This window comes from Saimiri boliviensis, chromosome 4 (genome assembly GCF_048565385.1).
Source record: "Saimiri boliviensis isolate mSaiBol1 chromosome 4, mSaiBol1.pri, whole genome shotgun sequence".
Classification (NCBI taxonomy): domain Eukaryota; kingdom Metazoa; phylum Chordata; class Mammalia; order Primates; family Cebidae; genus Saimiri; species Saimiri boliviensis.
This window is the reverse complement of record NC_133452.1, coordinates 101,161,569-101,178,310: the sequence shown is the minus strand read 5'-3', so window position 1 is coordinate 101,178,310 and position 16,742 is coordinate 101,161,569. Positions and strand designations below refer to the sequence as shown.

Here is a 16,742-nt window from a genome sequence, read left to right as displayed (position 1 = left end):
TGAGATTTGGATTTAATTGGTCTGTGGTGTGGCTTGAGCATGGGTATTTTTAAAAGGCACCTGTTCAAGTGTGTATTTTTTAAAATGGTAAAATCATGACTGCCATACAAGTATAAAATTGGCATGACAAATATTAATCATCAAAGCTTGCTAATTAATGAGGAAACCAGTAAGATGTTGCAACCAGTCTAGATAATTTAAACAATACGCACATATAGGCGATCAGGAACGCTAAAAGGAATTTACACGTGGACGCAAAGTTGGTCAATATCCATACGGCACAAAATGTTTAAAACCGCTCCTGGTGCATTGTGTGTGTTCAATAAACAGTAGCTGTGATGATCTAAGCCTGCGACTGTGTATTAAACACTGTGTTAAGTCCTGGGCTGCAAAGATGTGGAGATCTGGGATTCTCCTGCTGCTCGAGAAGCTCACAGGCTAGAGGGGTAGAAGGAGACCCAGTAGCTCATGCTCAGGACTCGCAGTAAGTGCAGGAGGACTAAGGGCCCACACAGGAGGGGCGAGGGGTTGGAGAACAGGATGTCCAGGGAGCTGAGACTCCAAGCGTTGGGAATTGGTGCATGTGGGGGGCCCATTCGGAGGCTGCCATGGTAGTCGAGGTGAGAGAGTGATGAGGCCGGACCGAGGCCACAGCAGAGGAAGAGATGTAGCAGATGAGATTGATGGGAGCATGAGACTGACTCGCCAAGGGAGTGACGGACAAGAAGATGCCAAATCTAGTGCTCCTCAGATGACTCCTCTCCTGCTCAAATTAAGAATTTGAGCAGGAGAGGAGAATGCAGGAACTCTCCAGTGAGTCGGAGTCTTGCTCTGTCGTCCAGGCTGGAGTGCAGCGGTGTCATCTCAGCTCACTGCAAACTCCATCTCTTGGGTTAAAGCGATTCTCCTGCCTTAGCCTCCTGAATATCTGGCACTATAGGTGTGTGCCATCAAGCCCAGCTCATTTTTTGTATTTTTTTTAGTAGAGATGGGGTTTCATCATGTTGGCCAGGCTGGTCTCAAACTCCTGACCTCAATCTGCCACCTCAGCCTCCCAAAGTGCTGGGATTGTGGGTGTGAACCACCGCAACGGCCCCTTTGGAAGTTTTTAGCTTAATTCAGGGTAGGAGGGACACTCAGGGTAAGCTCCAGGTAACCCGGGGCCTCGCCTACCACATGTGTGAGGGGCCCACGTGCTGGCATTTTCTGGCCTGCAGACCCCCATTAAGGAAGACTGACACTCTGACACTCAGGGTTATTATAAAGGATTAACAGTCCATTTGAAATATTTTGCTTTGCACCTGGCTGTCTTAGGAACTTTGAGTCTCTGGTAAATATTGTAAGTGACAGAGCCCTCGCCTTCATGGAGCATGCAGCGTGGTGGGTTTTTTGTTCTTTTGCTTTTGTTTTTAGAGACAGGGTCTCTATTGCCCAGGCTGGACTGCAGTAGTGTGATTATAGCTCACTGCAGCGTCACCCTCCTGGGCTCAATGATCCCCCCACCTCAGCCCTCTGACCCCAGGTGCGTGCTACCATGACTAGCTAATTTTTTTTTTCTTTTTTTGAGACGGAGTCTTGCGCTTGTCACCCAGGCTGGAGTACAGTGGTGCGATCTTGGCTCCCTTCAACTTCCACCTCCCAGGTTCAAGCAATTCTACTGCCTCAGCCTCCCAAGTAGCTGGAATTACAGGCGCCCACCACCATGCCTGGCTTTTATTTTTGTATTTGTAGTAGTGACAGGGTTTCACCATGTTGGCCAGGCTGGTCTGGAACTCCTGACCTCAGGCGATCTGCCCACCTCGGCCTCCCAAAGTGCTGAGATTACAAGCATGAGCCACCATGCCTGGCCATTTTTTGTTTTTTAATTGTGGAAAAAAAGCACATAGCATAAAATTTTATATCATAACTATTTATGTATTTAGAGACAGAGTCTCATTCTGTCACCAGGCTTGAGTGCAGTGGTACAATCTTGGTTTACTGTCACCTCTGTCTCCCAGGTTCAAGTGATTCTCCTGCATCAGCATCCTGAGTAGCTGGGATTTCAGGCACGCACCACCACACCCAGCTAATTTTTGTGTTTTTAGTAGAGACAGGGTTTCACCGTGTTGACCAGGGTGGTCTCGATCTCCTGATCTCAGTATCCCCCTGCCTCGGCCTCCCAAAGTGCTGGGATTACACACGTGAGCCAACGTGCCTGGCTGCATCATAACCATTTTTAAGTGTATACAGTTCAGTAGAGTTACAAATGTATTTGTATTGCTGTGAAACAGGTCTCTAGAAAGTTTTCATCTTGCAAAACTGAAACCCAGGCCGGGCACAGTGGCTCAAGCCTGTAATCCCAGCACTTTGGGAGGCTGAGGCGGGTGGATCACGAGGTCAAGAGATCGAGACCATCCTGGTCAACATGGTGAAACCCCGTCTCTACTAAAAATACAAAAAATTAGCTGGGCATGGTGGCACGTGCCTGTAATCCCAGCTACTCAGGAGGCTGAGGCAGGAGAATTGCCTGAACCCAGGAGGCGGAGGTTGCGTTGAGCCAAGATCGCGCCATTGCACTCCAGCCTGGGTAACAAGAGCGAAACTCCGTCTCAAAAAAAAAAAAAAAAACCCCAAAAAAACTGAAACCCTATACCCATTAAACAATTCCCCTAAGCCCCTCCACCCTGCCCCTGGGCACTGCCAATCTACTTTCTGTGTCAATGAATTTGTCCACTTTAGATACCTCCTATAAGTGGACTCCTACATGATCTGTCCTACTGTGACTGGCTGATTTCACTTAACATAATATCCTCAAGGTTCATCCGTGCTGTGGCACATGACAGGATTTCCTTCCTTTTCTTCAGGCTGAATGATAGTCTATTGTAAATGCAGTGGTTTTAAACTTCATCTCTTAGCCCCTTGCCCCTTTCTGAAACAAAAATTTTGCTCAACATGTCTACTGTATGGAGCAGATATAGAAGAGAGCTGTTTTGATGGGATAGTTGGCCTGGAATCATGCCTTCTCTGCCCTCCTCTCTGGCCTATGGAGCCTCCGAGGAACATGGATTCCAGTGGACCACCACCCAGTCCAGCGCTTCTCAAAGTGGAGTCCCCAGAACCGCAGCATCGGCATCACCTGAGGACTTTTAAAATGCAGAGTCACAGGCTCCACTCTAGACCTACTGAGTCACAGCCTCTGGAACGAGGCCCTCCACAGTCTGTATTTTACCAAGTCTTCCAGGTGATTCTGATGCCCAAAAATGGGGAGTGACTTGGCCTAAAGTCATTTGCGAAGTTGCCTGAGATTCAATTATTGAGTGCCTGTTATGTACAAAACTCTAGAATATCAGCTGTAAGGGAAACCAAGACAATTAGGTCTCTGAATTAGTTAGCCGTTGCTGAGGAACAAATAACCCCAGGGTTTCGTGGTGTAAACAGGAATCTGAGTGCAGCTTTGCTGGGTCCTCAGGCTTAGGGTCTCTCACAAGGTCACAGTGAGGGTGTTGTCTGGCTTTTCAATCACCTCAGCGTTCCACTGGGCAAGATTTGCTTGCAAACTCACCCAGTGGCTGTCGGCAGGATTTAATTCTTACGGATGGGCGGACTGACAGCTGCTGCTCATCATGGGTGTTAACCCTCCTTTCCTTGCCACCCTCTTCATCAGGCAGCTTACAGCAGGGCACCTGGTTTTATCAGAGTGGGCAAGCAAGACAGAGCAAGAGAGGGTGCCCAGACAGAAGTCATGCTTGTTTATAACATAACCTTGGAAGTGACATCCTATGACTTGTGTGATATTCTGTTCAGTATGAGAGTGTCGCCAGGTCCAGCCCATATTCAAGAGGAGGGGATTGCAAAGGGCATGAATACCGAGAGGCAGGGATCTTTTAGGAGATGGCCTCCTACAGTTCCTGCCTCTGCCCTTGGGTTCGCAATTGGAGAATTGAATAAGTACACCCCTAATTGTGGAATCAGTTCTCAGAACGGCGGTCCTGGAGTGGGCACAAGTTCGGTGGGGGCTCAGAGAAATAAAACTCTCTGGTTGGAGGAATCAAGAAGGCTTCCTGGAGGAGGTGGTATTTACACTAGGCCTTAAAGGAATGAGGATATGCCACTGGCAGAGATGGGGAGGCCAGGTGAAGGAAAGGGCCGGCTCAGGTCAGCTTGCATGGATATGGGGAGAAGTTGTGTGGGTTGGAGCCATCCTGAACATGGCTTCCACTGTCAGATGGAAGAACTCATGCCTTGATTGGGAGGGGATGGAGGTCAGGAGTCCGGAGAGGCAGGGCTTTCATAACTGCCGGAACCAGGACTAAGGGGCCCTGAGCTCAGTGCTCTCCCCTGCCCCACCAGTCCTACCCCGCCGGCCCCACCCCGAGGTTCACACTCCGTCTTCTCTTGCAGTTCGGGCGCACTGAAGTCATCGACAACACGCTCAATCCCGACTTCGTGCGCAAGTTCATCGTGGATTACTTCTTCGAGGAGAAGCAGAACCTCCGTTTCGATCTGTAAGTGGAAGATGGTGCTGAAGATGCAGCCACGTGGGGAGGAAGACTGCTGGGAGGTGGGAGGAGCTGAGATAGTGGCAGGAGCTCAGGGTTGGCCTGGGATAGAAGTGATTTAGCTGAAGTCCACCTGCACCCTTACCAGGAGAGATGGAAAGGGGGAGGAAGAGAGAGAACAATGACCCTCCCCCACTTTGTCTCAGTTAACTTGGCTGTTGGGCAAGCTGCTTGGTGCTGGACGATGTCCGCTGAAGAAAGATCCTGAAGGCAACTCTTGGCTGTGCCTCTGGGAGCCCTTTTCTCTCCTAGTAACCGGGAGGTACCCACTGACTGCTTCCTCTGTCCAAGCGTGTTCTGGGAGAGGGTCCCCTGCAGCCTCCCCTCCTGCTGAGGTGGCCTGGCTGATGGGCCTCAGGCATCTGGCGTCCATCAGAAGATGAGAGTCCCCTTCTCCTGACACTGAAGATCAGGGTGGGATTTCAGGCTTGGTGAACAGGCAGGGGAGTTTGTGGTGTTGTTTTTATGGGGTATGGAATGGTTTAAAAAGTCTTTGCCCCATAGAGAGTGGTCAGAGTGGGAAAGAAGGGGCTTTGGGATCTTAGGGAGCAAAGGAAAGAATGCAGTGGAAGGAAATGGCTTTGGAGGGAGTGGTGGGAGGTCTTGAGGCTGAGGAGAGTCAACACAGCCCATTGTAGAGAAGTCACCCGGTGACGTTTTGGAGAGGGCTGATAAGAGAGTGACCAAGCCTCAGCAGGAGTCATCTGGGCCTGGCATGGCTGTTTGGCTGCGGAGATGCCAGTGGGTGGGTGGGAGATGCTGGAGGAAGGTTGCAGGTGAGGCTCCAGGTGAGCAGGCCCCAGGTGAGAGGAGGAGCCCAGCTGCAGCGTCACTCTACCTGCAGCCGGCTGATGGTGTTAATGCCTCCGTCCTTCTTGAGTGACCAAGCCCAAGGGCAAGCTGGGCAGGCCTGGGTTAGGTGAGGCCGTAAGGGAAGGTCAGAAGCCAGATATTAGCTCCATGGGCAGCCAGGCCTTGGCTGCGGAGAGCAAAGATAGGGAACTCTGCAAGTGAAGGGAGTGAAAGGTAAGGTGGCTCGGCCACCTGTGACCCAGCCGGGGTGACAGAGCTCACTGATTTAATTTTTTCCATTTTTAATGAGGTATAACATATGTACAGTGAAGCACGTAAATTTTAGTGCCCACTCCATGATCCATTTTTACATCCATTTCCGCCCCTCTGCCCATCACCCAGACCAAGGACAGAACATATCCAGCACCCAGAAGGCTCCCTTTCATGACATCCAACCATTACTCCTAGAAATCGTCACTGTGTTGGGACCTGTTTTTTGGGGGACAGGGGCCCTGACTCAACTTGAGAACTCAGGCAGGGTTGGGAGGAACACCACAGCTGCCTTCATCATTTCTCTGTGTTCTCTGCAGATACGACGTTGACTCTAAGAGTCCTGATTTATCCAAACACGTGAGTTCTGCCAGTGACCGCTCAGCGATTCCGTGGTTTTTGAAATGCCGTCCTCTGGCTGGGCCAGGGGCTTTGCTGTGATGGAATGTGTGTCTGATGCTGTGTCCTGTCGTTCTGGGGTCCTCACGCTTCCAGGGGTTGGGCAGTGGGGGAGATGGGGTCACTGTGAGCAGAGCAAGTGACACTGGTCTCTTCTGTTCGCTGGATATGCAGGATTTCCTGGGCCAGGCCTTCTGCACGCTCGGAGAGATTGTGGGGTCCCCTGGGAGCCGCCTGGAGAAGCCTCTCACGTGAGTGTCTGGGTTGCTTTCCTAGTGGGAGGCCAACTTCCTGCCCACTCTGCTGGGGGCTGACACAGGGTGGGGGCAAAGCAGTCAGCTGACTATGACTGGCATCTGCAGGGTTATTAGGAATAAAGAGACCCCATGCCTCCTGCTCTCACCATGCAGCTTCTAACCCAGGTATTTCAGGGGAACCCAGGCTAGGTTATTAGACCCCATACTCCTGGGAAGGCCCAAGACACCATCTAGTCTATTCCCATGCTGACTCCTATCATCGTGCTCAGAGAGGGGAAGTGACTTGCCCAGGGACACACAGCTAGAAGTGAGAGAGCTGGGATTTGAACCCAGGACTCTACTCACATAGCATATTCCTAAAATTGTTCACAGCTTGTAGGCCAGAGCTGGGTACAATGAGGCCCCTCCCGTACCATCCTGTCCCTGACAGTCTGTATTATAGGACCTTAATTTGCCTTTAAGGAAAGGCTGTTACTCTTAAGCAGGCTCTGGAATGAGGAATCCCAAGGCTTCACACTGTGGAGCCTGAGGGTGTCTTCAGGGGTCAGCCACGGCTGGCTAGGTGTTGAGGGTGGCCTCTCTTGTCCCTATTTCTCAGGAAGTCCCAGAGGCAGGACCCTTGCCCTTGCCTGTATAAACAATTCTCACCTTTCCCCACACTGGGAAACACTGGTCACCATTCTTTGGTGTCCATGTTTCTCTGGATGGCTATCCTCGCACTTTGCGTTTGAATAAACTAATTTAACTGGATCCTGAGCCTTTTGATTATTTTAAATTGACACTCATGGGCAGGACTCAGGAAAGAGAGGCCTGCAGACTGGAACAGGCATCCCGGTCACAGGGCACAGAGGCCAGAAAAGGGAGCTCACTAGCCCCTCGATTGCTTCTACCAAGTTCCCACTGGATGCTGTCCCCTCACCATGACCAATTACTGCAGTGTGAACCGGGCACGGTGGCTCACGCCTGTAATCCCAGCACCTTGTGGGAGGCCAGGGCGGGCAGATTGCCTGAGCTCAGGAGCTCAAGACCGGCCTGGCCAACATGGTGAAACCCTGTCTCTACTAAAAATACAAAAAAATTAGCCAGGTGTGGTGGTGCACACCTGTAGTCTCAGCTACTTGGGAGGCTGAGGCATGAGAATCACTTGAATCCAGGAGGTTGCAATGAGCTGAGATTGCACTACTGTACTCCAGCCTGGGCAACAGAGCGAGATTGTCTGGTAATAATAATAATAACTGCAGTGAAAAGAAAAAATAAATAAATAAATAACTGCAGAGTGAGTGTGTGAGAGGGGGTGTGTGTGTGTGAGTGTGTGTGCATGTGTGTGAGTCTGTGTGAGTGTGAGTGTGTGAGTGTGTGTGCGTGTGAGTGAGTGTGAGTGTGTGTGGGTGTGAGTGTGTGTGAGTGTGAGTGTGTGTGTGTGAGTGTGTGTGAGTGTGTGTGTGTGCATGTGTTTATGTTCTCTTCCAGATCCTTGCCCGTGACCTCCCAGTAACTCGTGGTAACTTCAGGGCCCTTGGAAATGTCTCCTTGCCCCCCAAAAGGTCTCATTTCTGGGTTCCTAGAAAATAATGAAAATAGCTGGCATTTATTGAGAACAAGGGGAAAATCCCTGTTTGGGGGTCCTCTGTAGCTAATAGAATTTGAGGGCCTCTTGAAAAAAAAAGATACAAAATTTACATTCATATTTGCTAGGCACCTCCCTCTTAGGACATATTTCTAACACTTTTTATTTATCATTTTATATTCTTTCTCTAGGAACATCTGCCCCTATGCCCACTTCAGTGTTAATCACGTGCTAAGTACGGCATACCCATTAGCATCCACTCTTTCCAGCAGCACCCCCACCCGTGGCTTTACCTGAATTGCCAGGTTGGAGATGCCCTGAGAGGAAGGTGTCTGTGCTTCCCAATTCCCATCTGCCTGGGTCTAAAGCCACCAGTCATTGGGTCTGTTTCCTGACTGCTGTCACCTGCTCTGCCGTTGGTGACAGGGAACACCTTCTAGGGGTGAGAGAGATTTCCTATGGAGATGGCTTTTGAAACTGAGCCTTAAAGGACAAGCAAGATCTAAAATACAGAGGTTGGTGGGACATGGTGGCTCACACCTGTAATCCCAGCACTTTGGGTGGCCAAAGTGGGTGGATCACCTGAGGTCAGGAGTTGGAGACCAGCCTGGCCAACATGGCGAAATCCCATCTCTACTAAAAATACAAAAATTAGCCTGGCACGGTGGCACATGCCTGTAGTCCCAACTACTAGGGAGGCTGAGGCAGGACAATTGCTTGAACCTGGGAGGTGGAGGTCGCAGTGAGCTGAGATCACACAAATGCACTCTAGCCTGGGCGATAGAACCAGATTCCATCTCAAAAATTAAATTAAATTAAATTAAATACAGAGGTTGATGGCAATGTTGGAGGAGGAGGTGGACCTTTTACCCGCATCAAAGGTTTCACGTGTCTAAGCGTAGTTGTCTTCCTGACTAAACCCTGTGAGCAGCTCCTATTTATTGAGCATCTATTTTGGGCCAGGCATGAGGGCCAGTGGTGTTTTGCTTGTACTAGTTTACTGGGGCCATTGTGGCAAATACCACAAACTGAGTGGCTTAAATAACAGAAATTTATTTTCTCACAATTCCGGAGGCTAGGCGTCGAAGATGAAGATGTCAACAGAGTTTGTTTCTTCTGAGGAAGGCTGTCTTCTTTCTCGTCCCTGTGTCTTCACGTTGTTGTCTCTCTGTGCACGTCTGTGTCCGCATCACCTCTTCTTATAAGAATACTAGTCATTGGATTAGGGCCCACGACCGTAACCTCATTTTAGCTTTTTTTTTTTTTTTTTTTTTTTTTTTCTTGAGATGGAGTCTTGCTCTGTTGCCCAGACTGGAGTGCAATGGCACAATCTCAGCTCACCGCAACCTCCGCCTCCTGGGTTCAAGCAATTCTCCTGCCTCAGCCTCCCGAGTAACTGGAATTACAGGCACCTGCCACCATGCCTGGCTAATTTTGTGTTTTTAGTAGAGACGGAGTTTCTCCCTGTTGGTCAGGCTGGTCTCGAACTCCCTACCTCAGGTGACCTGCCTGCCTCGTCCTCCCAAAGTGCTGGGATTACAGGTGTTAGCCACCACATCCCGCCTCATTTTACCTTAATTACCTCCTTAAAGACCCTATCTCCAAATACAGTCACCTTCTGAGGTCCTGGAGATTAAGATTTCAATACATGAATTTTGGGGGATATAGTTCAGCCCATACCATGATCTCATGTGATTCTTCCAGCAGTCTCCCCATCTCACAGTCTGGATGGGGAGGCTGGAAAGGGAGAGCCGGGGTTCCCCAGTGCAGCAGGCACCAGCATCACCACAGACTGCTGGGCTCCACCCTGCAGAGTGTCTGCTCCGGTGGGTACATGGGTCCGGGCTGGGCCTGGGAATTTACATTCCTGTTAGTAACACATTCCCAGGACATGCTGGTGCTGCTGATCTGGGCATCCCACCTTGAGAACCACTGAGGGAGAGGAACTTGCCCAGAAGGAGGACTGCGCTTGCTCTGGCGGGTGACTTTGATCCTGTTTGAATGACTTCCGGAGCAGCCGCTTGTCTCCAAGCATCTGGATGCCAAGTTCTCTGGCCTGTCTGCATGGGGGTGCCCAGCTCATGGCATGCTCTCTCTGCCCCTCTCTCTCCGCAGGATAGGCGCATTCAGCCTGAATTCCAGGACGGGCAAACCCATGCCAGCCGTGTCCAATGGGTAGGTCACCGGATATCTCTGCCCTGGAGTCCTTAGACATGCAGCCAGCTCTGCAAAGGGGGCCTCAGACTCTGGGCCTCATCCCTGCTCCCACCACTGTGAATTTTATACCCCAATCCGGGGACATAGAGTCCTGGGTTCCTCCTTAGGCAGCCAGGTGCTTTGGGCCCTGGACTCAGCAGCGGGCCCCTCCCCCACCCCAGTTAGAGCTTGGGCATCTCAAGCCCCAGTGCCTCCTGGGACTTCAGGAAGCAGGGTGAGGCTTCCAGGTGGGAGATATTTTCTAGGAATCAGCGGGGCTGGGCACTCTCCCTTCCCTTCCTCTTTCCCTGGCCTGGCTTCTCTCAGCCCCAAGCCCCAACCCTTCTCTCCCCCTCTTTATCCACTCCCCGCTATTCCCCTCCTTTGTTTTGGCTGCGGGATGTCCGCCTCCTCCTCAGCACAGAGTAGATCCAGCTGAATCCCCACTTTTCACGTTTGCTCGTTTGCTCGGCAGCTGCAGTGGGCCAGCCTCGCCCGCCGCCCTGATCATCTGGTTTCGGTTGCCCTCCTGCAAACGTGGGCAACGCAGAGCCTCCCCCTCCTTCCCTCTCCTGTCCTGGTTGGGGAGTTCCCACCCCGGCTTCTTTCTCACGCCCACTCACCCACTTGGGCTGGGGGCGGGGGAATGCAGGGCAGAAGCCTCTGCCTGGAGGGGCCTCTGCGGAAGGGCATTTTGTTGGGGTCCGCAGAGCTCCCCTGGCTTTCCCTGAGGGCTCTCAGGAACTGCGGCTGCAGCAGCTGGATATGCCCCTGGACCAGCTGCAGGTGGGGAAGGGGCCTGCAGGGGGCCCGGGAGAGCGTGGATGCCAGTTCGCCCGGAGAGTAGAGAAGCAGCACCTGGAGAGGCAGCCGGAGTCAGACCGAGATGCAGAGACAGGGCGGGAGCAGGAGAAAGGGAGGCCAAGCAGGTGGGAGCAGGTTGGGGCTGGAGAGGAGGGAAAGAAGGATCGGAAATAGAAGAAGGACTCAGAGGCAAAGAGAGGAACAGATGGAGAAGCACAGGGCGGAGGAGGCCGGCGTGGAGGATTCTGTCTCCTGGGCAAACAAATCATGTCTTTACTACCAGGGAGGACCAGACCAGGGGGTGGGGGAAAGCTTTGAGGCACTCAGCTCAGCTGCCCAAGTCTAGGGGGACAAGCTGGCAGGCACCGTCCCCTGTGCGTGGCAGCGGATGCTCCAGATGTGGCCCCTGCTCTGCTCACCTCATTTGGAGAGATCTGGGCTGTCCCGTCAGTCCCCCAGGGCTGGCTCCCCTCCCTCCCCTGCCTCCTCTGTTTGAGAGCCTCTCCCTCCAAGAGCTGGTGCTGGGAAGAGCTCCATCAGTGGTTCTCAAAGCGTGTTCCACAGACAGGATGCTGGTGGCCCTGGGGCTGGCCTGAGTGAGGTGTGAGGCTGGATGTTACCAGCGTCGCAGAACTGTGAAGCAAAGGCTGTGGGTGGGAGGAGATGCTGCTCACTGCGGGCCTTCTCTGTGCCAGGCGCTGTGTGTGTAGATTAGTAAAGTGGATGCTATAGTCACACTCATTGTACAGGGGAGAAAACAGGCTCAGAGAGGTACAGGAATGAGCCCAAAGTCACAGAGCTGCTGGACAACCCATTTTCCTCTCCCTCCCAGTGGCCCCTGGCTACCCTGGGACTCCCCCACCTCCGGCTTAGTCCCAAACATCAGAGTGGGCCAGGCTGGTGCCTGAAGGAAGGGGTCCCATCTAACCAGGGGAAGAGGTGATTCAGGTCCCCTGGGTGGAGCCCCAGCCCAGAGTTTTGCCCTCCCGGAGGGATGTGCTGGGGTGGACTGACTTCACAGACCTTGACCTGGTTGCCCGTTTCACTGGGGAGCTGTACAGTCGGCTGGGATCTCTCACCCCAAGGGAGACCCCAGCCAAGGCATTCAAGGGGAGGTAGCCATGGGAGAGAGCCTGGGCAAGCTGCCAGTGAGGGTCCACCAGCCCTCCTGCCTTCCTCCCTCCCGTGACGTCTCAGAGTGGCTCAGAGCTGGACTGTCCCGGGGCTCTGGGGGTCAGCCGTGTGTGAGGTGGGGTGGCTAGCCCATGAGGTCTTTTGCCCACAGAAGTGGTCTTTGGATGGAAAGTTTGAGAACCACTGGTCTGGAAGCCTCCGGGTGAGTCTGGATGCTTTTCCGATTCTAGGACTTTCACTGCAGGCACGACCCTTCCTGGTGGGCTCTCGGGGAGCAGGGGGTGGGGCAGCTCCAGGCCTGGGGACCCGGCCCCAGGAAGCAGTGCACGAGGCCACACTGCCACAAGGATTTCAGGAGACTCTTGTCTTCTCAGGGACTTTGGGGCAGGTCTGCTGGATGGTAGGGGGAGGGGGTGGATGAGCAGGGGGCTGATTGAGGGAGTGTTCAGGTTTATGGCTCTGTCTTTGTCTGGCTTTCCATTCTTTCATCTTCTCCTCTCCCAGTGGAGTCCCAGGGAAGAAATGTGGCACCATCATCCTGTCCGCTGAGGAGCTCAGCAACTGTAGGGTGAGTGGCAGAGGACGAGGTCGAAGCGGGCGGCGATGGCGGTGACAGCGTGCAGGCTGGCCTCTCGGAGTTCCTGGAGGGAACTGAGGATAGACAGGGCTCCTGACGCTGACCTGGCTGTCACAGAATTCTACAACATCAGAGCTAGTGGGTGTTTTCCCTTTTTATAGCTGAGCAGACTGAGGCCCGGAGAGGAGAAGGAACTCACCCCCAGTCAGCAGCAGAGCCCAGCTGAGCCTGGTCCCCTAGCACCCATGCCAGGCCTCCCTCCCTCCCTGCCGTCACAGCCGCCACTCACGTGTCCTTCAGCCGAGACCGCCTTGGCACCAACACTTTGGCAGCAAAGGGACCTTTTAAGCCTTGAAGGGAGCCTGGGTGCTTGACATTTAGCTGTCATTTTTCACTTTCATCTCTGGAGTCGGCTGACGCCATGCACGGAGTGGATGGAGACAGTGTGTGTGTGCGTGCCCGTGCGTGTGTTGGAAGAAGTCTGCAGTCCCAGGCAGCCTTTGGTTTGCTTCTTCTGTAGGACTGTGGGGGCGCAGGAGATGGGGACAGCTGAGCACACCAAGAAGGGGCTCAGGGGACCCCATGGTCAATCATAATGATAAAGGATCATAATGGTGATGATCAGTATTCGTCGAATAATGGGCGCTTTACGTAAGTTATCACTGCCCCTGACAGTCATCCTGAGAGGTGGGTACTGAAATGTGGCTCCCATTCTATGGCTGAGGAAATTGAGACTTAGAGAGGCAGCACCCGCTGCTCAAGGATGATAAGCAGCAGAGTCATGATTCTAATCCAGGTCAGCCTGATTCTAAGATCTGGGCTCAGCCCCGAAACCACCACTATCTGACCTAAGAGTGACTCTTAGGTTAAATGCGGGATACAGCAGGGAAAGTGGTGGGGGTGTGGGGAGGAGAGGAGGAGGCAGGGACAGACGCAGGGGTGGGCAGGGTGCAAGCGTAAACAGAGCCTGGGCTACAGCTTCCCATGGGGCTGGGAGGGGTGACCAGGAGAAACAAGATTTTCCTACCTTCCTGGGAGGTCAGTGCTACGGATCAGCTATTGATCAATATTTACCGTACTAGAAATTGAAACAGAATTTTTTAAAATGTATCTATTAATTCCTTTATTAATAACCCATTATGGTTATTGTTGAATAATAATAGTTGAACCCATTATGGGTCAACATAAATCACAGCTATTTTGAATAACAATAACTCACAATAGGCCGGGCGCGGTGGCTCAAGCCTGTAATCCCAGCACTTTGGGAGGCCGAGGCGGGTGGATCACGAGGTTGAGAGATCAAGACCATCCTGGTCAACATGGTGAAACCCCGTCTCTACTAAAAAAAAAAAAAATACAAAAAACTAGCTGGGCGTGGTGGCGCGTGCCTGTAATCCCAGCTACTCGGGAGGCTGAGGCAGGAGAATTGCCTGAGCCCAGGAGGCGGAGGTTGCGGTGAGCCGAGATCACGCCATTGCACTCCAGCCTGGGTAACAAGAGCAAAACTCCGTCTCAAAAAAAAAAAAAAAAAAAAAAACAATAACTCACAATAGTCATTTAGTGAGAAGAGTGGCCTTGTTTTACATTTTTGCAAATCTCTTTAACGTGTGACTTCATGGAAGACATCTGGATTCTCATAGCTGCTTCTGTAGTCAATCTGTTGTGAAATCTCTGTCAGATCACCTCTGGAAAACTCTTCGTCTTAGCATCGTGATGAAAATAGTGTTGGCCAGGCGCAGAGGCTCATGCCTGTAATCCTAGCACTTTGGGAGGCCGAGGCAGGTGGATCACGAGGTCAGGACTTCAAGACCAGCCTGGCCAAGATGGTGAAACCCTATCTCTACTAAAAATACAAAAAAAATTAGCTGGGTGTGGTGGCACATGCCTGTAATCCCAGATACTTGGGAGGTGGAGGCAGAGAATTACTTGAACCCAGGAGGCGGAGGTTGCAGTGGGCCGAGATTGAGCCACTGCCCTTCAGTCTGGGTGACAGAGACTGTCTCAAAAAAAAAAAAAGGAAAAAGAAAAGAAAATAGTTTTGAGCCCCACAAATCCCCTGGGACTCTGGGTCCATACTTTGAGAACTGCAGGTATAGAGATATAATAGTGTTAGAGAACATTAATTGAGTCAATATTTGGGTCCATACACTGTGCTAAGTGGCTTACATGTATTGACTTAATTATCTGATGTCTTATAACGTATAATGTATAATAAGGTGTTATAATATCTGATGAATTACGGTCCTCATTAATTTTCCTCACCTTTATAGATAAGGAAACTGAGGCACAGAGAGGTTAAGTGACCTGTACAGGGTCACACAGTCACTGAGTAGAAGAGATTTGACACTGGGCAGTTTGGTTCTAAGAACCAAGGTCTTCCACCAGTGGGCTGTGGTGTTACAAGCTCTGTTTTCAAAGGCTTCCAGTGGAAGAATAAGACACGTGAGCACAGACTCGATAGGACAGGGCAGCACAGAGATGATCAGAGAAATTCATATGCAACTGCTCATTCTGGTTGCTCGGCTCATCCGCGTATCTCAGTGGATCTGAAGGCACTTGACGGCGGGAATGAACCCCACCCAGTGTGCACGCCCAGTGCAGGACTCAGGGTACAGGAGTTGCTCCCGAGGAGCTATCACGAATAGGTGACTGAATGTGCAGGAAGCACAAACCCGGTGTTCAGCACCAGGTGATGAAGAAAATCACACATGGGGCGGCTGAGGATCTGGACACCACTGGGCTTCAGACAAGGGAGGGAAGTCGGTTGCCCCGTGGAATAGAGCTGGTGCGGCCCCCAGAGCCTCGTTTTCCACCTGTAGCTTGGTGCTGATAGGGTGGCGGTGAGAATTCAAGGAGTTCATGAACGCGAGTGTGACTGACAGATGCCTAGGAAAGGGTGCATCTGAATTCCTTGAACCTAAATTCAGTGTTTTCACAAGCTTCTAGCCCAGCTGGTGACTTCCCCCTTAGTTTATAACTAAATAAAGTCATGTAAGTGAAAGCCCTTTGAAAATTCTAACACTGGACAATGCTGATGGCCGTTACTGGTCCAGCATTCCAGAGGATGGTTGGTAAGCAGTCTTCGGTTTAATACCTATCAGGTGTTAAACCCTCCCTCTTCCTCCTTCTTCTCCAACCCTCCCTACTCCTTTACCCAGGGATGGCAGCGGTTTCCTTGATTTAAGCTGTTCCAGCACCAGGGGTCTCTGTCGGGGCGGAGAGCGCCCTCCCTTCCTCCTGAGATTGTCAGCTCCTTTTCTTCTGGGGCATCTTTAGCTGAGTTCTGTCTCTCCCTAGAATCCTTGCGAGGAAAAGAGACTAATTCCCAGCATCTGGCTGAATTAAAATAATTACATCAGAACAGCTTTGCTTCGTCTTTCCAGCTCAGCATTCAGTGGGAGGATCAAAGGAAGAGGGTGGGGTCTGAGAGCTGATTTTTCAGCAGAGCAGGACTTCCTGCTCAAATGAATACATTTTGCGAAGTAGACAAACCCTCTCTCCATCCATGGGGACAGTGTGGGCGGGTGGGAACCGGCAAAGGATTCGAGTGGACTCCAGCCTATCACCAGCAAAGTGTGACGGGTTATGGAAAAGCCTGGTTCATCTGGAATTTCAATGCCAAGGAAGTTCCCACAATCAGAATTTGATCCAAATACTATCGGATGGTACTTGATGTTGACTGTGATGAGGTTGGCCTCCCGAAGGGCCTTCTGAATCATTCAAGGTTCAATTCTGCTCAGCAGTAAAACGATTGTTCCTGCCGGTAACACTGGCCAACATTTGTTTACCAAGACTCTTATTTAGACTTATTTGATTGTGACTGCAGGGCTTGGGGACTGGGGGACTGGGTAGGTGTGAGTGACCCTGTTATACGGATGCGGAGAAGTTAGTGGCCTGCCTAAGATTGCTGGGATTCTATCTCAGGCCTTGGACTCCTCAGCCTCGGAGTCTTTCCCTCACCCATGGAGCCTGGGCCCTCACGATGCAGGGAACAGTCACCGACCTTCTATTCCTTATGGGGCTCAGTTGCCCACAGCAGGCAGGCTGGCTTTGAGCAGTGGAGGCTGGGGTTCACGCCTGCAATCTCAGCACTTTGAGAGGCTGAGCAAGGCAGAACAGCTTGAACTCAAGAGTTGAGACCAGCCTGGACATCACAGAGAGACACCCCCCCACCGACCCCCCAGGACCATCTCTACAAAAAAAAAAAA

At 51.8% G+C, this 16,742-nt stretch overlaps 1 protein-coding gene across 4 annotated transcripts in view; it reads left to right on the top strand.

Moving 5' to 3' along the window:
* Positions 1–16,742, top strand: part of CPNE5 (copine 5) — a 105,853-nt gene that overhangs the window by 38,066 nt on the left and 51,045 nt on the right. For 2 of the 4 annotated variants that reach the window (XM_010334093.3, XM_074397982.1), the window contains exons 4-9: positions 4,381–4,484; positions 5,921–5,960; positions 6,174–6,250; positions 9,939–9,998; positions 12,109–12,159; positions 12,462–12,525. In XM_010334093.3, coding sequence (XP_010332395.1) covers positions 4,381–4,484; positions 5,921–5,960; positions 6,174–6,250; positions 9,939–9,998; positions 12,109–12,159; positions 12,462–12,525 — 396 coding nt within the window. The remainder of the gene's footprint in view (positions 1–4,380; positions 4,485–5,920; positions 5,961–6,173; positions 6,251–9,938; positions 9,999–12,108; positions 12,160–12,461; positions 12,526–16,742) is intronic. The other 2 variants (XM_074397981.1, XM_003923216.4) reach the window with 2 other exon arrangements.